Below are 27,073 nucleotides of genomic sequence, written 5' to 3' on the forward strand. Positions count from 1 at the left end.
ATTCAGGCTCTCATAAATATTTTTGAAACAGTTCGTAAGTCCTCATATATCATAATGATTTATATTCTCGAGGGTAATTCGTACGTCTTCTCATATTCAGGATCAATGAATATTTTCGAGACAATTTGTGAACACTCATTTATTGGAGATGGTTATATTTTTGAGACAATCTATAAGACCTCGCCTATTTGGCAGCTTATATTTTGAACTCCGACACGCGCATGAATGTATGATTCAGATTTGAGCGACTAGTGTTATATCGATATATTATGTGGCGTACACATGACGGAGAGGGTCCTACATTCGTTAACTCGACATTGATTATCTAATTGTATTGAGCCAATTGATCAAGCAATGTCTTTGGGCCTAGACTTGGACATGAGAGTCTTAGGATCTTTTGGCCACATTGTAGATACAAATTTCGAGGTTAGCAATATCCTCAAGTGAATTTATATGCTCGATGAGATCTCTTCGATTTTTACGTATCTTTAAGATATTGAATATAGATGTTCTCGTTTCATGTGAAGAGTACCCAATTCCTATATATGTGCTAGGCAACTTCATCGAGTGGCGAACTGATGCCATCATATCATAAAGTTCCTGTGCCTTCTTAGTCATTCCTTATTTCTTTAACTCATCATTCATTCTCTAATAAGTAAGATGCTCAGGAAAAATGCCCCTACAAATCATATCCTCAAACTCTTTGAAAGTCTCATCCTATCGATGCATTTTACTTAGGAAGTTGATTAGCATGGTACCATAGCCGAGTCCAAATGAAATCCCTTAGCCCTCATTTCTCTTATAACTCGAGCTGTCAAGTTCGGCCTCTCTTCCTTGCATAAGATTCTCACTAGTAGATGATAAGTAAGTTGGTCCAGTTCGTATATAGATCTCATCAGCTTGACAGTTAATTCTATTGACATCTTAGGACAGTGCATTCAACACAAACCTTATAACGGTGCCATAAGTCACAACAATTGGCTTTACATTCTCCTTTTTCATCTGTACCCAAAGCCTTGCAACACATTTTAGCTTTGTTGATGGAAACCATCCATTCAATATGATATTATATACCGAATAGATGGTACCTAACTTGGATCATGTCCTCTACACTTATTAGAATACTCTGATGGTACTCTAAAATGTCCCTATTTACACAGAGAACCCAATAGACTCTCGAGCAAATTTTTCCTTGACTCCAAATCATTATGAAAACTCAATCTAGATTCATTTTTAAATGTCTCAAGGGTTGGGAATGGAATACCTGTTTACCAATCCAACAAAATGAACACTTCAAAAATATAATTATAGACAAGAAACAATTAAATCTTGGTTCTTGTAACTGCAGGTGCTAAAATATAAACAACCTTCATACAAGGATTTGAGAGAAAAACTACAATTACAAGGCTATCAAAAGTGAAAATTCAAAATAACAATGAAGTTGTAATCCCAAATCTACATGCACGTCCTTATCTTCGAATCATGATTGCAAATATATCTAAATCAGGCCTTTCACTAGCATTTTTATTGATCCTATCGAAAATTAAACTCCAAGCAGAATCAAATTCATAGCCTTTACCTTTCATTAACCTTGGCATTAAAAATGGTAAGGGAAAAGCCATATCTAGGCTGCTTCTCTGTCTAGAGAATGAGTACGACAAGAGTTTAAGAGAAGAATCAAATTGCTTGAAGATTTATAGCAACAAATCCTCGTCGGGGTTGATTTATCTTGCATTAAGGGAATCCTCGAGTGCAGGGATGGATGGAATGGCCGGATCTATAATGATTAAAAATGATGGTGTATTCAGTAGGATTGAAATCAGGGTTTTGCTTAGGGTGTTAGGCCTGATGGAATGCGCCAATGTTGATCACAGTGTAACATATTAAATTAACCTTAATGGCAAGATCTTAGAATTCCATAATTTTCACCTATGAATAAAATGATCAAGAAACATACCTTGATCCATAGAGATAATCGAGATATTTTAAATTTGTAAAACAAGATAAACAAGTAAAATAGAGAAAATGTTTTTCTCAACTTGACCTCTCTTTCTTGTGACTTCAATTGACTAAATCTATGGGTATGCAGCCAACATATGTAGAGTAGAGAGAGGACGGTTTTTCCCAAAGTAACTTCCAGTAACCACTCTCCATAAAGGTGGTTAATTAGGAAAATAACTCCCCATAAATCTCACAAAACTGACGTGTCTATCCTTTATAAGCCAATAACTACCTCAACATTTAAAATTCAAATAAAGTTAGTTATTTTTCTGGTCATGTGGAACATTAATTCTTACATTCTCCCACTTGACCCATATGACAACGACACTTTATTTGAATTGATAAGGTAACTATAATATACGCATAACATCAGCTCATTTGCACCTTTAATGAGATTATGTTAATATTGTAATTAAATAACTTGCTAATATGGGTCATGGCGGTAAATATCATTATAGCAACATTTCCCCTTCCATGTACCACTATGCTATTAAATCACTTAATCACAATCCATAACGGAAAGTAACTATAATGTCCCAATAATGTCTTTGTCGAAGACGATTCTTGTTATGAATAATCCATATCCATAATTACATAATACATGGAAAACAAGAAAATATCATAAACACGATAAATGAGATCTCTATTTATGTCTTAGAACAAAACATGAAGGTTGAGATCCATAAACAAAACTCATGGATCAAAACCAAGACCCATACGATCAACATGCTCCTTAAATGTCTTTGGTGGTAATCCTTTAGTAAAGGATCTGCAATCTTGAGCTCAGTCTTAATATGTTCTATAGGCGCTTTGTTTCTGAACTTTCTCCTTCATGGCCAAATATTTGAGCTCTATATGCTTAGCACCATTAGTAAATTCCAAGTCTTGAGACAAAATTCCGCAGCCATAATGCATGAACTGTGGCCTCAAAGCATACCACAAATTCAGCTTCCATGGTAGATGTTGCTATGACAGTCTATTTGTCGCTCTTCCATGATATTGCTCCTCCGGCTAATAGGAACAAGTAACCACACGTTGATTTTCGACTGTCAACACAACCAGCAAAATCTTATTCGAAGTAATCAACCACCTCCAATTCATCAAATCTTAGATACATTAGTATGTACTGCCTTATTCCTTTCAAGTAGCTCATCACTTTCTTAGCAACTTTCCAATGCTCAATTCCAGGATTACTGTGGTATCTCCCTAGCATACCAACTACAAAGATGATGTCTAGTCTCGTACAAGTCTGTGCATACATCAAGCTTCCAACAACGGATGCATGAGGGATATTTTCCATACTTTTCTTTTCCAATACATTCTGTGGACAATCCTTCTCACTTAACTTATCCCCTTTACAAATAGGAGCAAGAGTGGTATCACAATTAACCATATTAAATCTTTCAAGAACTTTATCGATATATCCTTTCTAAGACAATCTTAACACTCCACGTGATCTATCACGGAATATCTCAATTCCTATCACATAGGTTGCCTCACCTATAGCTTTCATTTCAAAGTTCATAGAAAGAAATTGCTTGGTTTCATGCAGTAAAGCAAGATCACTACTAGCAAGCAATATATCATCAACATATAGAATCAGGAAAATAAACTTACTCCCACTGACTTTCAGATATATACACCGATCAACAATGTTTTCTTTAAATTCGAAGGACGTGATGGTATCATTAAACTTAAAATACCATTGTCGGAAGCTTGTTTAAGTCCATATATCGATTTCTTTAACTTGCATACCATATGTTCCTTTCATTTAATCAAGAAACTTTCAAGTTGATTAATATAGACCTGTTCATCTAAATTCCCGTTTAAAAAAGTAGTTTTCACATCTATTTGATGTAACTCTAAATTAAAATGAGCTACTAGAGCCATTATGATTATAAGAGAGTCCTTCTTTGATATAGGAGAGAACGTCTCTTTGTAATCAACACCTCATTTTTGAATGAAACCTTTTGCGACAAGTCTAGCTTTATGTTGTTTGATATTGCCATTACAATCGCGTTTGGTCTTAAAGACCCATTTACACCCGAGTGACTTAGAACCTTTAGGCTCCCGACTGACTTAGAACCTTTAGAAAAATCTACAACGTCCTAGACTTCATTTTATTCCATTGATTTCAGCTCATCATTCATAGCATTGGTCCACTTTTCAAAGTCATTACTTTCAATGGCTTGTGAAAATGAAATCGGATCTTTACTCGACCCTAAATTATAATCAGATTCTTGTAGATATACCAAATAATCATCTGAAATAGCTGATCTTCTTTCTTTTTGAGATCTTCTTAATACTGTTTCTTGTGGTTGTTCTGCAACCGGTTCATTGGCGACAATCTCATTATGGAGTGATTCTACAACAGAAGAAATAACAATTTTCCTTGAAGTTACGGGTGTTAGGATAGGTACTCAAACTTCTTGGATGGTTACATCAAGTAATGCGTCACTCCCACTAATTTCACCATTCTCAAAGAACCTGGCATTTTCGATTTCCACAATCTTCATACTATAGTTGGGACAATAAAACCTAGACCCTTTGGACTTCTCTGGGTAACCAAAAAAGTATCCACTTGCAGTTCTAGAATTTAATTTCTTTTCATGTGGACTGTAGATCCCAGCCTCCACTGGACAACCCCAAACATAAAGGTGTTATAAGCTCGATTTCCTTCCTGTCCACAATTCAAAAGTGGTCTTTTGAACTGCCTTACTAGGAACCTGATTAAGCAAATATGCAGTTGTCTTAAGGGCTTCCATCCACAACGAAATGGGTACCGAGGAGTTATTTAACATACTCCTAACTATTTCCATAAGTGTACGATTTCGCCTTTCAGCTACACCATTCTATTGAGGTGTACAGGCATTGTGTATTGTGCACAAATGCCATGCTCTTCTAGGAATTTAGCAAAAGGACCTGGACATTATCTCACTCCATCATACCTTCCATAATACTAACCACCTCTGTCGGATCGAATATTTTCACCTTTCTGTCTAATTATTTTTCGACTTCTACAACATATGTCTTTAAAACATTTATTGCTTGAGACTTTTCAAGCAACAAATAGGCATAACTGTAATGTGAAAAATCATTAATGAAAGTGATAAAATACTTTTCTCCACCAAGTGATAGTGGGTCGAAAGGTCCACAAATATCAGTATGGACAATCTCCAAAAGTTCTTCACTTATTGTAGTAGCTCCTTTCTTTGTATGTTTGTTTTGTTTTCCTTTAATGCAATCAACTCATACATCAAAATTAGTAAAATCAAGATCCAAAAGAATCCCATCTTTTACTAATCTCTCCATCCTTTCTTTGGATATATGCCTTAGTCGTTTATGCCACAAGATGAATGAATTTTCATAAGCTCGTCTACGTTTAATTCCAACATTGCGATTCAGGGTTAGAAGGGTTTACGCAAAAGTTTTATTAAGATTAAATCTATATAGCCCTTGATATAAAATACTAGAACCAACAAATGTGCCATTTCTAAACAAACGGAAACCACTATTATTAACATTAAACTAATATCCATTGAAATCAAGTCTTGACAAATAAACTAGATTTCTGGAAAGAGAAGGTACATAAAGAGTATCAAATAGGTCCAAATAATGGCCTGATTCTAAAAACAAACGAGTTCCAACACCAACAACTGGTACTTTCATTCCATTTCCCAAGATTATGAAATGTTCATTTTCCTTTACGTTTTGGATTGAAAGGTATCCCTGTATCAAATTTGACATATGAATGGTAGAACCAAAGTAAATCCACCATGTATTAGAAGGAACTTGAGTCATAATTGATTCGAAACATACATGAGTTAGAAGCTCACCTTTCTTTTCGAACCAAGCTCTACTTTTCAGACAATCTTTCTTTAAATGCCCAGAGCCATGACAAAAATATCATTTCGATCCATTCTGTTCCTTCTTGTGAACCCCATTGGGATTAGAGGTTCCAGCAATCTTTAATGGATCTTTCTTGAAGCTTTTCTTCGATTTTTATCTTTACTTCCAGCTCTATGACTCATAACATTCACAAAATGCTGACCTTGTTGCTTAAGCCTTGCACTTCTTCTTGAACAAGGATACTCGCCAATTCATTCATATTCCACTTTTCCTTAATAGTGTTATAGTGAATCTGAAATGGCCATACTGAGCAAGCAAGGAATTCAAAATAAATTGAACAATGAAACTTTCATCAACATTCATTCCTAGAGTTTTGAGTCTAGCAGTCAGATTACTCATTTCAAGGACATGTTCATGCATCCCACGGCTACCATCAAATTTCATGGTGGAAAGTTTAGACATTAATCTCCCTCCTAGGGATTTATCTGCTGAACAGAAGCGATCTTCCACAGCCTTGGGATATTTCTTTACATTATCATTTTGAGGAAGCGTCGATTTAATATTATTCCCCATACACATTCGCATAAACATAATGCCTAACCTATTCGATCTTTCCCATGACTTAAACAAAGCTTGCTCTTCCGCACTGCTAGTTTCTATAATAGCAGGAGGTTTTATAGTTCGCAAAGCTAAGTTAAGATCCAGAACACCGAGATGAAACTGGATCTGCTCCTTCCAATCAGATAAATTTGATCCATTAAAGATCGGAATAGATGAAACTAGTGAATGAAGCGAAACAGGACTGACTCTGCAATACAGACATTCATAATATTAATGCTTTGAGAGAAAAAAACTTTCATTGGTACTATTGCGTTCAATCTTTGGATTAACTAATGCAATATACTAGTAATTAAACTTCAATTCTCACCGCAATTCTCCTTTGGGAGATACTACGTCATACCAATCACAATAAACATAATGATGCTACTTTAGTTTTCAATTTAATTGGTAAATAAATATACTCCAACTAGATATGTCTGTTATCTTTGGATATACAAAACACATCTAGCTAAGCATATCAATTAATAGCGATCGTGTTCAAGATTATTCAAATTAGCTTATCAGCCTTTGGGCAATTCATAATAATTTTTATAATCTATGAACACCAATATACTCTTGATATCAGTAATTTTATTTTCATCTTTTATTATAAGCATCAAATTATCAAGAGTAATTGAAAAATAAATTATGTAATTTGGTGTTCGCATGCCATAATGTTTGGCCACTTTGGTGATTAAGAGACAACATTAATCGAACATTAATTACATATTTAGATCCACGAAAAATAGGTAATTTAACCATAATCTAATTTAATCCATAATTCAAAGTCCAATACTATAATTAACCATTCATATATCACCATCTTTAATCAATAATTACTGAACTTATGAAACATAATAATGTTAATAATCAGTGAGCACTAAATAATATTCTGTACTAATTACAGTACAGAAACTTTCATACAGAAACTTTCATAATAAAGTTAAACAATAAACATCAAGTTGGTTTGTAGGGTAAACGGTGCACGGGTTGGTTAACATATTCTAATTCTGCAGTCTTTATTTAAAGGACTATGCTAGTCTGTCAGAGTCATTTGTACAGACCCGGGCCAAACTATAAGAGGGAGGACATTTTTTTTGTCCTTAAAAAATGGGTATGGGCCCCCTTGTTTGAGAGATAGTCTGGACAGGATCTGTGCAAATGACCCTAACAGACTATCATTTTCTTTAGTTAAACAGGTGGTCATGCCGCCAAAATGTCAACAGAAAACTAAAAGACTCCCAAATTATACAGACAGTGGACGGTAGGAAGTATTGACTAATTGTGAAAATTGAGAAATCAAATTTTCCTTTGACCAATCACAGTACAATACACTCTACATCTTACATCCTTTTTCTTCTCTATAAAGGCAAGGCAATTGCCATTTAATATATGGATGGTAAAATATTATGACAGTTGACGGTTACTACCCTTTTATGATCATGCAAAGAACAAAATTATCAGCCTGCGGGCTCTTTTCGTTTACCAATTTATCTCAAATCCAGCAACCATCATTACAATTATAACAGTGCTAAATTAATCCCGATTAAAACAGGAAACCTTATTTTATTCTAATTTCAAACATTGATTTATAAATCAGTATGTAAAATTAAGGATCGATGAATGAATAACATTAATCTTTAAAGGAAAATTAAGAATCCTATAACTTGGGCTCTAATACCACAATGTAATATATTAAATTAACCTTAATGCCAAGATCTTAGAATTCCATAATTTTCACATATGAATAAAATTATCAAGAAACATATCTTGATCCATAGAGATAATCGAGATATTTTAAATCTGCAAAACAAGATAAACAAGTAAAATAGAAAAAAAGTTTCTCTCAACTTGACCCCTCTTTCTTGTGACTTTTCAATTGACTAAATCTATAGGTTTGCAGCCAACATATGTAGGGTAGAGAGAGGACTTTTTTCCCAAAGTAACTTCCAGTAACCACTGCCCATAAATGTGGTTAATTAGGAAAATAACTCCCATAAATCTCACAAAACCGAGGTGTCTATCTTTTATGAGCCAATAACTACCTCAACATCTAAAATTCAAATAAAGTTAGTTATTTTTCCGATCATGTGAGACATTAATTCTTAAACACAGTTGGATTAACCACATCCAAATTGAAAACATTGTAATGTGTCCCAAATTCTAAGTAGATATTGGAGTTTTGGTTGAGTTGATCTTGAAGAGATCAAATTATGGTCCGGGAAAAAAGGGTCGTTGTAGTTTCGCTAGCTGGCCACTAGGTATGGCGCTCAAGAGGCTTCATTAAATAATCAGCAGAATCTTGGTGCTGGCCTAGGGCTTGAACGGCAGTGTGTTCCCGCTGGAGAGTGCTTTTTTGATTCTATTTTGTTTCTTGAATTGTATTTCATCCAAGACACTTGTACTGGGTTCCTATACACACTTCATTAAATAATCAGCAGAACCTTGGTGCCGGCCTAGGGCTCGAACAGCAGTGTGTTCCTGCTGGAGAGTACTTTTTTTATTCTAATTTTTTTCTTGAATTGTATTTCATCCAAGACACTTGTAATGGGTTCTTATATATACTCCACGTAGTTTAAACTCTTCATAAGGCTTGAGTAACATAGGAAAACATTGTATAGCATTGAGAGAATATTGAAATGAGATGATCTAGTTTATAGAGAGAGAAACTCACATATTTTGAGAACGGTTGTCTTGCAAGATCCTTTTGTACTTCTTTGCTATTGATCATAATGAATTTTTCGTCCCTGTCGGTGGATTTCACGGATTTGGGTCTCCACGTTAAATCTTGTGTTTTTGTATGATTCTTTTTATCTTGTCATATCTTCTTGGCTTTAATATTCATAAAAAGTGGTATAAATTCTATCACCATATTATTGCAAATCGGCTTGTTTTCTAACAGAAACCATTCTCCTCCCATTCAGGTCTCACCAGTGGACAGCTAAAGATGGCATGAGAATTGTCCTCATCCGACTCTAAGCACGTGCAACATATTGAATCAGTTTCCATTCCTCACCGTGGAAGGCAAGATTAAGATGGCAGAATGTCAAGAAAGACCCTCCAAGCAAATATCTTAATCACCCCACCATAAGAATTTCCACCAAGCGACCAGATTATTCCCAGATGAACACACACACACCATTATTTGACAATGATATATCAGTATGTAGCCAGATTTAAAATCGAAGATTCCATGCATGTCAAAACGCTATATCGATACATCTTCTGCATGAGGAACGCCGCCTTGAAGATATAAAGTTAATTGTTCTTCAATTTTGTGCAGCAACGGTGTCTTGGTCAATCACCAGACACCAGAAATGTTTGGCATGTAGACTGTAGTGTTTGATTGGAAGTATCAATAGTGACGGACACACACATTTTAAATTAGGGGCCCACAATCAAACTTGCAAAAAAGTTGTCTCCGATTTGCCAACCATAGGGCTCGAATGTGGTTTCTCCACATTAATGAATTAAATTCTCAATGAACTTTTTCTGAATCTAGCCTTCTCATGGCTTGGCAGTTGAGGCAATTCTGACTCATTTTTAATGCTATTATAAGTTATTTATTTTTTGATTAATTCCTAGTGAAAACAAATATGATAGCTCGTGGATCGTTAATAGAGAGAAGAAGAGATATATTGCAAGGTCATTAAAAAAAGTTGGCTGCCAATGTGTTTAATTTATTTTCCTTAAAAAAAAAAAGAAAAAAAAAACTCAATTTTCATTGTTGGCGGATCAGGCGACCCAACATGCCCCTCCCCCCCCCCCCCCCGATCAGGAACTGGAAAACGTCAAAAAAAAAAAAAAAAAAAAAAAGACTTAATTCCTCTTTTAATTATTCCTAAAAATGTCTATAAATGACAGAATAATTTTTCATATTATCAACTATCATTTCATTATGTCATTTGAGTATCTCACGTAATTAGGCAGGTTGATGGCGTGCTAGATAATTAGGATCAAAGAACACTATACGTTGATTATGTTATCCATCACACCAAATATTGCGTTCGAATCATGCTTGAATGGTAGTCCGTGAAAATACTTTGATTCAATAATTACATAAATTAGAGCTTACTGATTAAGTAAAACGAGAGTTATAGTAACATGATCAAAAAATTCTTAAATTATACAAAGTTTAAGTAAACCTAAGAATTGTGTAATAATCAACATTTCAAACTATCATTGTATTCTATATATAAGCTGCTGCTTCTGCAAGCTTCTTTAGCAAAGCAGTAAATTAACTCGCATCTATTAACTTCTCTTCAGACTTTATGCTTTTAAAAGAAGAGCGGAACAAGAAATCTGCATGAGACATCAATGACATGTTCGATACAGAAATATATACTAGCCTGACGGGATTATGGACCAGGGTTGTCTAGTCCAATTTACCGAATATGCTACAACTACACAACACGAATGTGAAAGTGAGTTCCATCCTTTCGTTTTATCTCCTCTGAAAGTTAAAGAATTTGATTGCAAATGCAAAAGTGATTGCAAACAGTATGCAGAAACCAACCACAACAAAACCAGCAACACCCAAGAAATCGTGCCTGAACCCGAACTGATCTTTGAGCAATTGCTTTACTGGCAGTGTATGAATACCATCAGCAAGTTTTACTGGTTCGCTTATGTCTCCGTACTGGGATGTCAGGAGTCCGTATAAACTCCAAGCTATAGGATTTGCCCAGTAATACCATCTCCACCATATGGGAATCCTCTGATCAAAGAAAAAAATTATGATAAGAGCGACTGGCAATCAATGTTCATCAAGGAGAGTCTTCCTTTACAAATGACTATACTAAATTATATAAAGTCCGCTCCATTTCTAAAATATTTACTCGAATAAAGAGTTGCAGTGTCGTAGAGGCTTTTGCACACTGTTCTACTAAGGACTAATGGCTAAATGGTAGACGAGAAGATGGCGTGCATTAGTGACATGATTAGGAAACTAAAGAAATGATTGTGATAGTGGATTAATTACCATGCGAGAAATCATAAAGCCGCTGAAAAGATTCCACATCATATAGAATGGCGCAGCGAGGATTGCAGCAATATTGTGATTCGGTGTAACAGAAGTTGTCATCATTCCGAAGTACGTGAAGTACAGCAATGTGAAATACATAAAATATATGTACCAAAGAAACTTCCATATATTCCACTCGAAAGAGGCCAAGAAGTAGAAGATAGTGCTGTATATAACTGACTGCACAAATACATATGGGAGCTCAACTATAACCTGCACAAGAAGAAATAATGAAATGGGAATATCGTTCCAAGAACATTAACTATATTGAAGATTAAAAAGATCAAATGATAAAGAAGACAAGGTTCCATGCCTGTGCAAAGGCAAATGGTAGTGCGGAATACATTCCTGCTGCTCTCTCTCTATATGAAACAGACCTCTCAACGTAAACCACCGGTTGCACAGAAGTAGCATTTGTGATCCCAATGAATAAGACAGCTGCATACATGGATCCCATAGCATTAAATATATCCTGCTGAGTTTCCCTGCAAAGATAAATTTTAAAAATTCAAGTTGAAAAAAGAAGATTGCACTACTAAAAAACAGCTTTTCACCTACAGACAATTACCAATAGATGCAATCCATTGATAATTAGAAACGGATTATTCCTTGGTAAACATTATTCACTTTCAATTACGATAATCAGCAACGGATTTTCCGCTGATAAAGATGATATCTCTTTACCAACAGATCAGACTTATCATGGCTTTTAAAGCAGCGAGTCTCGGAATATCTAGATAATCTATTTATTTACCTAGTCTTGACATATAATTTCTCTTCTACAAACAAAAATTCACTGATATGAGGCAACTTGACAATAAGAACCTCTCATAACAATCGCATCTCCAGCGACATGTCCACGTATTTGTGCATGGCAAGCAGGAAGTTCATTCTTCTTCTTTTATGAGAAAAAAAGATCTAAGAACTATTTAAGCACTCTCTATATATAGCAAGGTTTTGAATGGGCACCTTTTGGAACCGAATTTCCAGCATATAGTTCCAAACATCAAGGAAATGATAACTGTGTAGAAGAAGCGCACGGCAGTGTACTGCGGGTTTCGCCAGTAGGACAAGTTTTGCTTCCACAGGCACGTTAGAAATTGACCTAAAACCGACAATGAATATTTGCTTGGGAAGCTTAAATCATTTTTGTCCGTAACTGGTTTGCTTAACTTTTTGACAAGATCTTTATTTTTCCTGAAAGAGTGAAAAGAAAATTTATAGAAAGAGAAATTGGATAGAAATGACTCCTCATAAAAGAAAGGAAAATGAACATACCGGAATAAATTTGATTGTCGATAAATTTGTGCAAAGTCCAAACCTAGGCGAATTTCCTCTGCTGTTGATGTGACTTCTAGAATCCAAGTGGCTGGATTATATTCTGGACGGATTTTTTGAACTCCTTGAATAGCCTAGAAAATGATGACAGAATAGTCACGGTGTTGTCAGTCACATTCAATATAAGGATAGACTAAAAAACATAGATTGGAAATTCATCAAACTGAGTTCACCTCAAAATAATGAATAAGTTTAGATGACCTGTTTCCCAATGGACCAGCATAAATGAGCTGTCCACCTCGTTTCATGAGTAAAAGCTGAGAAAAAAGAAAAAGAAAAAAAGAGGAAACAATTTAGAGATTAAAATTTGTGCAATAATAGCAGTGATTTTAGTAAACATCACTTAGTAGATAAAAGAAGGAAACCTCATCGAAAGATTCGAAAATGTCAATGCTGGGCTGGTGAATAGTGCAAACAATTGTTCGTCCAGTGTCAACAATATTCCTCACAGTTCTCATCACAACAGCAGCAGCCCTGGCATCGAGTCCTGAAGTCGGTTCATCCATAAAGACGATAGAAGGATTGGCAACGAGCTCAACTGCAATTGTCAGCCTTTTCCTTTGTTCTGTTGACAAACCATTAACCGCTGGTACACCAATTAAAGCTCCACGTAGTGGAGTTAGCTCAACTAGTTCCATGACCTCATCTACAAAAGCCTGCAATCAATATAAAACAACCACAAATAATCAGAAATCAGATATAATAAAAGAAGAGAAATAGAAAAGGAACCAAGTACTACCCTTTGTGTTTTGAAGTCACACTGAGAAGATAGCCGGAGACAAGCAGAAAAGAGAAGTGATTCATGCACAGTCAGACACGGGGAATGAACATCATTCTGTTCACAGTATCCAGAAATTCTTGCAAACGTTTCTTGTTTTTTGGGGTATCCCGAAATATAGATACTGCCTTCAATATATCCACCAGTTTTCCTACCAGCTAAAACATCCATGAGTGTAGTTTTGCCGGCACCACTAACACCTATTAATGCCGTTAGTACACCTGGCCTAAATGCTCCAGTGACATTTACCAGTAGCTGTAACCTTTCTTCCGGTAAGCCCTGTCCCTTCAGTTCCTGAAGCATAAAAAGGGTAACTGGGTAAGAATAATAAATTTATCAATAATAATATGCAATTCGAAACCTCGCAAAAGCTGATGTAATATACCAGAGGAACGTCTATGTAATAGCTGATGTCACTAAAGCACATTGAAAGAGGTTCAAATGGAAGAACCATGCCTCTTTGTTTATTATTGTTCTTTCCTGAATTAAAATGAAAATGTTAATAAACTTTTATGCCAAATCAAGAAAAGGAAACAAATCAACAAGTAAAATTCTTTAGCACACCGCTATACGAGTGTGAATGTTGAAGAAACTCTCTCAAAGAAATGATGGACGATTCACTCTCTTGTCCCTTGTTGTCTTTGGAATCTTCTTTGGAAATAACAGCTTGCTGACTTCCTAGGGCTGTATAAGATCGGAAGAGACTATTTTAATTGTTATTAAATGGACCAATAAGGTAGCTGGAGAATTACAGTATGCCTTCTTTGCTAGTCTAGAGAGACATGTCAGATTACTTCTACAAAGGACTCTGCAGATTCTTACAGATCAATTTGAGCTAATAAAAAATAAAACAAAGTGCTGCATAAATTTGAATTTTGAAGTTTCTATGAGTTTTCTGGACATCCGTCATTATTTTATCATATGCAGTAGTCATGATAGTTAATACAGATAGCTCCTATACTAAACATAACTATTTTTCCCTGGTAGAGGGCACAAACATGTCCAAAATCCAGGAACATCCTACAATTTGATGTCTAATGATGATGATATATCCGTTTTGATGATCAAAGAATTGATGTCTATAAAGTGAGGATGCCTGTTTACATTTACTCCAGGATAGTTGTATGAAAGATTGATAATCAATATACTTGAGAAACTAGAAAGCAGAATCTCCTAGTTTCAGCAATATGGAAACTATTATATATTAGATCTTTGGGGACGAAACTTACGGTTTAGGTAAGTCAGAGCTAATGTGAAGAGAATATTCAATAGTAGTGTATATCCAATCAATGCTCCAACACCAATCCAATACCAATAGCTATCAGGAAATAAGCTGCGAACCTTGAGTAACATCTCTCCCAAAGACAAAGTACTGTTGTTCCCCGCTCTCTATCAGTGACAGAAAAGAAAGGTCTATTATTCAATAAGAAAAGGTCAAGTACTGAATAAATGGACAGAACTTATATCTAGCAGAAATCCTCTTTTTTCCCTCTACTAAATACATCAAAATCTGAGTAACTGAATAGATTTTCTAAGGTATTTTAATTAAGAATTGGTTCTGTAACCATTAATTTCTTTCCTCCTTTTTTATGACTTGTAAATTGAAAGAAAGAAATGGAAAAAAAGTGTGATGCTGTAGTATAACTTCATTAAATCCCAAGGGAGGACCAATGTTTGATGTTTATTATCTTTCAGGACACGGTTATTCCTTATAATTTTGCAGAATATAAGTTTCAGGTACCTAAAACATAACTCCTGTAGGCATCCTTATGGGTGGAATGAATAAATCACATTTATGGATAGAGAGATACAGATTAGATAGCCACAAAACCAATATATCGTTATACCTTATCCCAAGAGTGACCGAGAAATTCATTTACAGAAGCTGCATTTTGGGCATACATCAAAGGGGAAAACCAATAACCCCAGATCCACCAAACTGGGATGCTATCTGTTGGATTGAGAAAGGTAAGCATAAAGTTAGTATGATAGTATTGATTTTTTTGCAAAAGAAAAGGCCAAAAGACTGGTCAAGAAGATATTCCTAGAGACAAACAGTTATGTGATGGATTATCAATGACCTCTTGAAAGAATAAAGCCTCCTAGAGCCATGACAACCAGCATTGCAAAAGATCCAAATGTGTTGGCAACTATCATATTTCGGCCTAATGATGCCATCACGCGGAAAAGGGATACTGACATCTGGTGCAAAGTGAAGTATAACAAGAATTGCTTTAAGCATCTGCACATCATAAGCGAGATATGCATTTATATTTACCATATCAAAAAAGCAGAAAAAGAAAAAGAAGGAACGATGAAACCACATGTTGAAGAAAAAAATACCTAGTTATTTGGGGATCAAAGCCAATGACATAATATGTGACAGCTACCCATATAAAAGATTCTACTAATGAAGGGAGAATACTCAAAATCCAAGAGGGAAGAGTGTATATCCAGCAGGGGTAGAAATGCAGGTCTCTGTGCTTGTAAAGAACAGGAAGCTTGGCTATCAACATTGGGACCTCCATGAATCCATTGAAAAGAATCATAACTAATGCAAAGTAAAGTGCGCCAAGGTATACACCTCCATCATCAAGTGTATTGTGATGCATTGTTGTTCGGAAGAACACACTCATAATGATCAAAATAATTAGAAGGAGCTGCAAATGCAACACATTTTTCCCATATAAGCATTTGCTGGTTATACTGTATAGTACAATAGACTTCTATTATTTTTGGTTCTAATTGCCAATAACTAAAAGGAGGACAGGATCAATAGATTTCACTTTTCCTATAACAAGACTTGGAGAGAAAAATTACCTGCATAAATTTGAAAATAAATACAAACGAATTCCGCTTCAGTAGTAGCATCTGCCAAGAGAAGCTAATCCACAGAAGCCTGGCCCTTGTTACACCATAAGTACTAGTCCATAGAGCAGCTGGATGGTTGTAACGTTTATCATATGGAGTGGCCAACTCGTGGGACAAAGAATTACCTACATTAAAGGATTTAAAACCTTCTACAAACTTATCAACAGGTACATATCTGTAGTGATTATTGAGGAACCAATACTGCTCTTGATCCTTTTCAGATGTAACCTGCTCATGAGTATTCAAGAGGTGAGCCCATAAATAAGACAACGAGCATAACTTATACTCTAAAAACCCCAGAATAGTACCTCCTGTAGGAAGTCAGCAACGTTTTTTCTATATGGACACCTGAAACCCATAAATGAAAAAAATTCCATTGCAGCTTCACGAGGCCCCTGATACACAATTTGTCCATCACTTAAAAGGATTATATCATCAAACAACTCATAAGTTTCGGGATCCGGTTGCAACAGCGATACTAGTGTTGTACAATCAAAAGCATGAGTTGTGTGCCTTAGATATCTGATAATTTGATGGGTCGTTGAACTATCTAGTCCTGTTGATATCTCATCCATGAAAAGGACCCTAGATGCACCCATGAGCAGTTCAGCTGCAGCAATGTGTATATGTTAGTAACCCAAGCTGAACATTTTCCACACATGCAAACTAGCAATATGAAAGTAATGTGGAGGAGCTACCAGTTGTAAGTCGCTTTTTCTGGCCCCCAGATATCCCTTTGAGCATTTCATCTCCCACCAATGTATCGGCACAAATATCCAATCCTAATATCTTTGTTAAAATTCAGATGGATACATGAGAATGATAATGGACCAAAATATTATTTAGTAACCAAAAATATGCATGGACCTTATTATTCTCAGAAATGAGAAAATCTGGTATAATCTTACTGTACCTTCATGATGTACTCCACAAGAAAACTTGTCTGTTCCCCTAGTGCCACTGCCTAGGAGAAAACAAATATTTCAATACAGATACAGACGCGCTTTTGGGACGCATTCAGAGCCACTTTAGTTTAAGACAACTTCAACTAGGAGAGCATACCTTGATGAACATATCGAGATCTTCATCCGGGTTTATTCCAGCACATTTCTCTCTTTTTAGAAGTTCCCTAAGCATTTCTACACAAATTGTTGATGGTTCCCAACCAAAGTTCACATAACGCACATAAGAAACACGTACGTATGAAATTGCTTCAATAACATGATCATGAATCTCTAGTTAAGCGTACCCCTATTAAATCCAGCACCCTGACAGCGTCCTGAGAATTCGAGGACCTCCCTCACTGTCATCTCTGCAATGTGCCAATCCTGCTGGCTAACATATGCTGAAGTCCTCTGGGGTGTAAACTCGTTCAGATTGTGTCCATTATACGTAATTTTCCCTGACATCTTCAATGTAGTTTTGTGACATTGATAGGAAGAAAAAACACACACAATATCAAAAGATTAAAATAACTATTATGTAAGACCAAATTCCAGGTTCGGCTTTCACATGGGCCAACCAGATGTGGGGATAACAAATTAGTGAAATTTCCAGGAAACCAACAGGGTACTTTCTATTATGGAGATGCTTAGTCATTCTATTTTCCAAGAAGAAAAGCATTTTTTTGCTCTTCATGATTCAACGGCATGCATTTACTGAAAGTGAGGACTAGTGTAGCACACAGCTAATCAAATTTTATGTTCAGATTTCACTAGGAATATTTATAAGCTTAATAGAAGTTAGTACACACATCAACAAAACTCGATGACACCAATATCAAATAACAAATAACTGAGTCAATTCTGATTGTGCAATTTAAAAAATAAATATTGACACTACATATATTTGTGACTTTTTTTCAAGACACTGTGTATCAAGAAAGTGAAGGGACAGGAATAGGCGCTCTAAGGCATGGTTTCTGAGTTTCCTTTGTTAACTCCATGAATAGCCTATATAGAATATTTGATCTATACGAAACTTTAGCAAGTTTTCACTAAATAATTGCTTGAAATGACAAAAATTGATAAGAAGGAAATTAACATCAGTAATAAAAACAATGTCATTATACCTGCAAACTAGGACTAAGGCGGTCTGCAAGAGCAAGAAGAAATGTGGTCTTTCCAGAGCTTGGGGGGCCCAAAAGGAGAGTCAGCCTAAATGATGATTTAAATTCATTAAAATGTAAGTGTTGATTGACCATTCAAAGAAGCTGGAGATCTACCTTGATGGCCGAATGATTCCACTGATGTTGTTTAATATAGATAAGTTGTTTCTTCTACCAGGGAAAATCCTGAGCCGCCTTGAGAAAGTCTTTTTTTTTTTTTTTTCCCCGCAGAAACATAACTATTAGAACAATGCAGGGTAAAATGTTTTTACGTTATTAAAAATCTATATTCTGTAGCCTACCTCAGTCATATCAAAAATGAAATTTGGGATAGTCGGCAGTGCCCTGCTTCCAACATGGACTAATGCATCCACCTTCAGATTCTGAAATCGAACCTCAACTTTTGGAAATTCCAGATTAACTCTGTAATGAACATGGTCAGTCGGAGTTAATTTCAGACATTTAGTACATGCCCCAATAATTGGCAGTCACAACTCATTATAGACTAGTTAGCATGAGAAAATTGCACAATTATCCAATATGAAGATATGTTACTGAAACACAATAAAAATTGCAACTCGAATAGAAAGATACTTATGCTGCATGCAACTCCTGGAAATTATGTTTGGATTTCTTGTCAATGGAACAGAAGACTTTTAACCTTCTAAAAGTTAAATATATTTATCAATAAACTAGCTGCCCACTGGATGCTTCCCTCAACAATAGCACTGCAAATTTTGCAAGAATCAGAACTAGATTTAAGACTTCAAGTTCTCAAACCATGGAACTGAAAACACATTTGCGTTACATAAACCTATAAAGAAATCGAATTGCACTATTTCTAATATAGCCCCTTAACAACAATTTCAAACCGCCAAGTTTGAAGGAGAAGTCCAAACTCAAATTACCAGGAAATGGGCAGACATCAACTCAGTATAGTCCAGTGCGTAGTAATTTCTTTTACGATAATTCATAAATCAGTGAAATGAAACACTCTTAATTCCTCTTTCATCTCAAATTTTGGGTCACTTTAATAAAAAGGATAACGTTAGAATCATAAAATTATAATCACCAATATAAAAATCTTTGAGTATGAAGTTTTGCGATAGAAATCTATCCAACCTACTCATTTGCAGACAAGGTAATGAAAAACTGATAGATCACAGCATCATTAATTAAATTGTAAAATTGAGATCTGCAAACTATGCTGGGATCAATTTGACTATTCACTAATCAGATGATTCTGATTCTTATGTTTCTTTATATTAGGATAATTCTGCTATTACACAATTCAGGAGATTTAAAAATTCTTAAATCATCTCACTATCCAAAAAAAAAAGTATGCATTCAACATGCGCCCAATTTACTTTTGCCCAAAACTCGAACCAAATCCTTGAAAACAAGAAAAGCAGATCTATAGTTCTTAGAAGCCAAGTAGCAATCAAATCAACCTAGCAAAATAAAACAAACTAACAATATAGAAGTTGAAAAGTACATCAAGGGCACATAAAATCTTTTCCCGTTATAGTTTACATGATTCTAGAATTTGTCCTCTAAGTAAAACTCTGGTTATATAGAACTAACAACTTCTAGAAAAAAAATGAATAACGAATTAAGAAAATCTAAATAAAAAGAAGGCGGGTTTACTGTGTATGGAACAACTAATTATTTGAACAAACACTGAATACCCATAAATCAGAATTTGATATAATTCCAGTATTTAGAGAAAAGCAATATAAGTAAAGAAAAAACTCAATTTTCAGTAAGGCTTACGCATCAAATCTTTTTCTAACTCTTCCTAAAAACAGCTCCATATCTTCATTAACTGCTTGAATCAATTTATCCAAGACTTCCTTCTTTTCTGAATCTTTAACTTTATTAACATCAACCAATGATATCTCCCCAGCAAGGTTGCGAAAAACTGCAGTACGGGCTCGAATATAAGTAGGAGACCTCTGCAAAGTAGCCAACACCAGAGCCTCTTCATCATTTCTGCTACTCGTTCCTGCATTTCCTGTAAACATATCTTCTGTAGTACCCCGCATTTTGGGGCAAATTTCTCAATGATCAAGAAAGTGCAAGTATTGAAAGGGAAAACTAAGAAGGATTTAAAGGAGGGTTTGGAGCCTTGAATGGCATTTTGTCATAAGGTTAGTGTTTGATGGCTCAATTTCAACAACTTTGGAGGCTTAATGTGGTGGTTGAACGCTTTGCATTAATTTGAATTTGATAATCAATTTCTTCAATAATTGCATTTTTCGATTGTCATTCATATTATCAAATCTGGGAGATATAACTTATATAGTAAGAATTATTTGAAATTTTTGAATGCACTGAAGGGAGAAGAGGTAGATGGCGGTAGGTTTTAGGGGTTGGGAAAAAAATGGCAGGAAATTTTAAACTTTGAACAGTTAAAAACGGTTGGCAATAAGACCCTGTTTGGATGACCGTTTTCCTCGATCAGATATTGAATTGAATATGAATTATAATGTCATGTGGAAATTTTTACCATATTTAAAATTGAGTTTTTTGAAATTGAAAAATGCTGTTTTTAACTATTTCTGCCAGCCATAAATAATATATTGTTAGAGGATGTTATATACTATATTATCCTATTTCTCGATTCAGCCCAATTTTCTCATTCTTTATCTATTCAAGTACAAGAAAGGATCCCAAACTTCAAAATTTCTAGCAATATGGTTGTCATGGACCATTCTTTCAAATGTCCATTCAGGTGAAAATTTGACGATATTTTGAATAGTTTTGAATTCTCGTTCTTTATTATTTGGTTGACGATCTAGAACTTCAATTTTTTTAAGAAAATTATCATTTTGATCATTTTTTACTAAAATTTTATGTCGTCATCAACTACATTTTAAATTGAAATAATCTCAAACTGCCTCTTAAAATAAATCCTCTTTAATCAAAGTTAAAAATAAGTAACTTCTTCAACTTAAGAGCCTGTTTGGAAATAATTCTGAGAATTAATTTTTTGATCGTTAGGAGAAAATTGGGGTCCACCTGTAAGAGAAGAAGTCAAATATCAAGGCAGGAATACTGAAATAACGGTCAAAAAATCAAATTTTTGGATGAAAAAATCGCTCTCAAACAAACCCTAAATATAATGAAAAGTAAATTATCTTTATAGTGGGGTTTCGTAAGTAAGAATCAAGCTAAGCTGGCAGTGAGTTTATAAATATCCTTTCTACCTTGCATGCTCTCGAAGGGCTAATATAAACTTGCCAAGTCTTTGGGTAGTTGGGAACAGAAAGCAGATGTAACGTGTTCTCTTTGCTATTCTCAATCGTGTGATTTTCAGTTTATTGTGGTTAAAGAGAATGTTAATTTTTTCTCCCATCGTATATTCTTCCATCGCTTGTTGCATTAGTAAGATATCAAAAGCTGCAGGTATAGATAGTCAAGCCTTTTCTTTCATATCAAGAAGGTTTTCGAACTCATCCAGCAGAAGGTAGTGTGGATGTTTATTATTGAACAACCTCGGAAGGAGGAGGGGAAGTATATAAAAGTAGGGCTTTCGCACAAAAAGTAGAAAATGAATTAGGGATGACAACGTGACGGGATCCGTCCTATTGTGGATTTTACTGTCCCGATTCCCTCTTAAAGCAGGTAGGGACAATACCCAGTTTATATATTTTTATTTGTTTGTTTTTTCTTGCAAGTGAACTAATGGGCTTGGGTGATCGGCTCGAGTTTGGACATAAAATGGGTGAGCTAAGGTGATTTTAAATAAATTTTGAATTTTTTTAAATAACTAGACAATCAGGTAGGACGACAAGCAAAGCCCCATTAGGGCTCGAGTTTTTCGGGTCAGATTGCCATCACTAAAAAAAAGGAGACTATATTAAAAGTAACTTTTCCTTTTTTTAACTTAATAGAAAATACTACTATAGTTTTTCTTTCAATACTTGTATGTAGGACTATACAAGAAATCGTCGAACCGTAAAATCAAATTAAATTTTTGGTTTTGGTCCACATGGATCTGTCAACATTTTGATTTAATTTAAAATGAACCAGGATTGATTTGATTTTGACTTCAATGCTTTCAAAAAATCGTCAAAACTTATCCGAACATTACGAGTAATATTTTTATGAAAAATCCTATTAATATAAAGATATTTGATCCAAAAATTTACGTATAAGCAAATTTAACCTATGGAACATAAATTGGAGAAAAAAAATGTCTTAATCATCATCCTTGTAGCTTCACTTTTTCAAAAATATATTAAAGGAAAAGGAAAAGAAAAAGAAGCAAAGATACCCATTTCAAAGTAGACAAAAATAAATGAAATTAATCTCCCCTTCACCATTTGGTTCATTACTCTTTAACTAATAGAAATACAAGTGTGACATGAAAAATCTCTTAGTATATTATTTTTAGATTTATTGGCGCAAAACTACCTCATCTTTTAGACCTATTGTGAAATACTCCCTATCTTTTTCAAATTAATCGAAAACCTCCTATATATGACCTTTGAGGTATGAACCATCTCTGTCGACCAATTCCCTTAGTTTAGTCATTAAAAGCATTAAAAAAATCAACATAAAAAAAAATAATTGCAGGAATAGTCCCAAACTTTTTATTTTTTTGCAAATTATTATCAAACCTATTATTTGTACCATCCACAATCTCAAACTATTAAAACTTTATTATCTTCAAGTTTTAATGGTAGTGACATGCAATATATGCATACATGATAAATCACATGTTAATTACTAGGGCGGATTCAAGGACGGGCAGGCCAGTGCTACAGCCCGTCTGTCCGTTCCAAATCCCTTTTAAACAAAAAAAAAAAAAAAATTAGTAAAAAAAAATTTGTGTAATTTTTTTTTTTTTTTGGTGTTGTATTAGCCCGTGTTCATACCGGAAGCTGGATCCACCAATTACACTTTGAATATACTATAGAATTCAATAAATTAATCCCCGAAAACACCTAGAAAAGATTTACAGTCTTTATATGCATTTGCTTGAGTTAATGTGGTAAAATGTTCTAGAATTAGTCATCTTCAACAAAATAAAAATAAAAAATAATAATAATTTAAATTTACTAAAGTGCCATCAGGTTCTCAAATGGAGTTTTTCTTAAATCCTTCAACTCCTTCGCTCTTCACATTAAACCCTCTTCTTTCGCTCTCTTTTCATATATATGAAAGATACTGTTTAAGATTGGATTTTTATGTCAATTTTTTTTTACTTTTATAATTGGGATTTTGATTATAAATGCAATGAAATTTTAGGCTAATATTTATCTTTTAAATTGTTTGAAATGAGTTACATTTTATATTATTAAATAAATCTTGATTTGAGACAGGATTGCACTGTAAAGAATGGTTTGATTTAGTTTGGTTTGGTTTGAAAAGTGAAATTTTGGTTAGATTTGAAATCATTCAAAGCATTTAAAATAGTTTGTTTGAAAATAGGTCGAAAACCTCTAAAATCGAATTATGTTAATCTTACTTATACGATCTTTTAATATAATAAAGCTCTATTATGACAATATATCATAATTTATCTTGGCCCTTGTTTGGTCCCCATTAAATCCAAATTATATTTTTCTCTCTTATTTTTAATAAAATAATATTAAACGCAAATTCAAAATTTTTCTTATTTTAACCATACATTCTTCATCAAAATACTATTCTAAAATGTATTTTATTGGGAAAATGAGGTTCAAACATACTATAAATACTGCGTAATCCTATTTTTTATATTTTTCCTATCACTTTTAAGTCACTATTCTTCACAAGGACGTTTCACATATACGGTGGATTTATCTTTTCAAAAAAGTTGTTGGTCTAAGCTTGGGAACCAACTCAAATCCAACGGACTGAGGTGTCACGGCCCTTGATGCTCCCAAGTTTTGAATATGTCCCCAGACCTGTACAAATAGCAAAACTCTTATTTTTTAAGTCACTGTTCATCACAAGGAATGTGGAAAACATCTTCCTTGATGGTATAACAAACAGTACTACATAATTAATGGAAAATAATGGCCTACTTTTCTAGATGAAGTTCTCAAGAAATATGATGTTTGAATTTAATAATGTTAGAATGTCGACGGAGACTTCACTGTCATTGCAATTATTAGGACGTGCAAAGTTAGACAAAATCACTGAAATAATGAAATGTAGCACAATTGGAGACAGCTATTAGCTTTGGTTTGGTAAATTTATAAATAATTAAGAAATAAATGTGTGAATAATAATCAACAAGAGTTATTATTATGTAGTTAAAATTAGTGTTTAATTTAGAATTCATAAATCATATATAAATTTTTACAGCACATTTTAAAGAGTAATGTTGTTTAGCATAAATTTAGGTAGCATTCAAGTGTCACTAATTGATATATCATGTTAAAAGTGGGAGAATGGGTTCCATTTAAGACAATCTATCACTTAGAGACACGTAACTGATGTAAGGATAGGGTGTTTGATGAATCGAGTTGAGTTGCTAACTCATCCACTATCTAGTTTGGCTCGACTCACCTTGCGAGCCAACTCACGCTCGCTTATAGGGTGAGCCAAGCATGATCTCCTTTGCCTCACCAATTGTGGGCTTGGCTCGTCACATTAGCTAGACGGCAAGCCTTTAAGCTCACAAGCCAACTAGTATAGGTTGAAGAGTGACTCACACGAGTATTTTGTCACTCAAATCACCCCCGCGGCTTGTCTTTGGCGCAAAGTTGAGTCAACCAGACTTGCTACGTGATGCGAATCCACATATCAGTTGTAGTTATGAAACCCACGACAAATTAGATCGAATTCAAGAAAGATAAAGACCATGAATTAGAAAGTTCGACCCAATAAATCACTGAACCAAATAATTAAGATAATCACCAACAATATCACAACCCCATAATCACAAAATCTATGAACCTCGCTTGAATTGTTAAATGCCACAAAAATTTAATTCTTGATAAGTTTGGAATTAGTTTAATGAAAAATGAGTTGAAAACAATATGCATTGCAATAATATATCTCAAAATGTGTGTTTTTACAGTGAAAAGAATTAGTCTTATTTATAGGAAACCCATAAACCTAATTAAAAACGGAATTAAGCCTAAAAGATATCAAATAGATACCATAAAAAGAGTTCTAATCAAAATAGAAGTCTATGCAAAATCTAGAAAAACGCATCCAGTTTTTCACTCTTTGGCAGCATAGGCTTTTGGCACATAGTCGCATAGACCATTGAACAACCCTCAGAACATCTCTAAGAGGCCCTCTATTCTTAGAAAACAAATTCTATTATTTGAAGAATTAAAATTTTAAAGTACTCCAACAAGCTCTTTATATTTAACATTTAATTTTACTACTTCCAAAAAATATTTATTATTTTTCTCTATCTTTTATTTTAACTGACTTTTCTTTATATTGTTTTATTATTTTCTTATATTAAAAATTGAAACACTTTGAATGCCTTTAATTATAGAGAGTGAGTTTGGTTCTCCAAAACCTAATCTCTAAATTAAAATTTTAATTTAAAGAATTTCTTGGAGCATGATTTTAAAAATTGACACTTTAAAATAGAGAATATCTCATAATTATAGAATCTCTAGGAGATGCTCTTATTTTGGTTTCAGTACATGTGGCCACATGTATGGTTATACTATGCCGTCGCATAGGCCTTCGATTCAGGTCGCTCTTTTGTTGCTTGAATCAAGTTGATCTATCTTGTTTCTTCTTCCATACCAAATATGAAACTTGTCATTTTGCCTGTTGTGATCTATATTTCGTCCACAGTCGATTGAACAAGTAATCCTGTGACTTCCTTGACCTTCTTTGCTCGTGACCTAAAAACCAAAATTAAAAATGGAATTAAGCCTAAAATATATCAAAAAAATGCCATAAAAAGAATTTTAACTAAAATAGAAGTCTAGGCAAAATTTGAAAAAAACGAGTCCCATTTTTCACTCTACAACCACATAGGCTTTGAGCATAAGGTCGTATAAACTATTCAACAACCCTTATTTTGGTTTCGGTATGGGTAAATGTAGCCACATATATGGTTATATTATGCAGTCACATAGACCTTCGATTCAAGTACCTCTTCGATTGTTTAAATCAAGTTGATCTATCTTGTTTCTTCTTTCATGCCCAATATGAAACTTGTCTTTTTACTTGTTGTGATTGATTTTCCATCCATCATAGATTGAAGAAGTAATAACAAAGCTTCCTTGACCTTCTTTGTTTGCGACCTAGTCATTGGCCCTCCATCCACAATCAACAGGTTATTGTCTTTGCTAGCTCTTATATCATGGTTCTCACTTCTCATCACTATGGGGTTCGACAAGTGGCTCAACCAACTTAACACCCTTATATTAATGTTGTAGCTTTAATGGAACTACATGTCATTAATTCATTTAAAAATGTAGAAACAGAGGTTTTATATAAATCATTTTATCAATTGATGTCACATAAACTGATGTTCAATAACAATTATGTTACATAGCATTACTCAAAAATCAATAAAAACGATATATAGAGA

At 34.3% G+C, this 27,073-nt stretch overlaps 1 protein-coding gene across 2 annotated transcripts; it reads right to left on the reverse strand.

The window, feature by feature from the left end:
• Window positions 1-10,544: 10,544 nt before the first annotated feature.
• LOC111398714 (ABC transporter G family member 32-like) lies at window positions 10,545-20,699 on the reverse strand. 2 transcript variants are annotated; one of them, XM_023025763.1, is made up of 24 exons: window positions 20,341-20,699; window positions 18,870-18,990; window positions 18,685-18,773; window positions 18,532-18,616; window positions 17,710-17,869; window positions 17,523-17,599; window positions 17,374-17,424; window positions 17,159-17,249; window positions 16,769-17,070; window positions 16,410-16,688; window positions 15,933-16,249; window positions 15,671-15,831; window positions 15,437-15,540; window positions 14,819-14,978; window positions 14,154-14,273; window positions 13,975-14,069; window positions 13,551-13,883; window positions 13,177-13,467; window positions 12,985-13,068; window positions 12,752-12,885; window positions 12,443-12,670; window positions 11,787-11,958; window positions 11,432-11,686; window positions 10,545-11,167 (listed from the first exon to the last, which is right to left on the reverse strand). In XM_023025763.1, the coding sequence occupies exons 1-24, from the start codon at window positions 20,610-20,612 to the stop codon at window positions 10,895-10,897; spliced, it is 4,254 nt and encodes a 1,417-aa protein (XP_022881531.1). In that variant the 5' UTR covers window positions 20,613-20,699; the 3' UTR covers window positions 10,545-10,894. The 2 variants fall into 2 exon arrangements, with proteins under 2 accessions (XP_022881531.1, XP_022881533.1); XM_023025765.1 differs by lacking the exons at window positions 18,685-18,773; window positions 18,870-18,990; window positions 20,341-20,699 and having other exon boundaries at window positions 17,710-17,862.
• Window positions 20,700-27,073: the final 6,374 nt, after the last annotated feature.

Source organism: Olea europaea, chromosome 8, assembly GCF_002742605.1.
Source record: "Olea europaea var. sylvestris chromosome 8, O_europaea_v1, whole genome shotgun sequence".
Lineage (NCBI taxonomy): Eukaryota > Viridiplantae > Streptophyta > Magnoliopsida > Lamiales > Oleaceae > Olea > Olea europaea.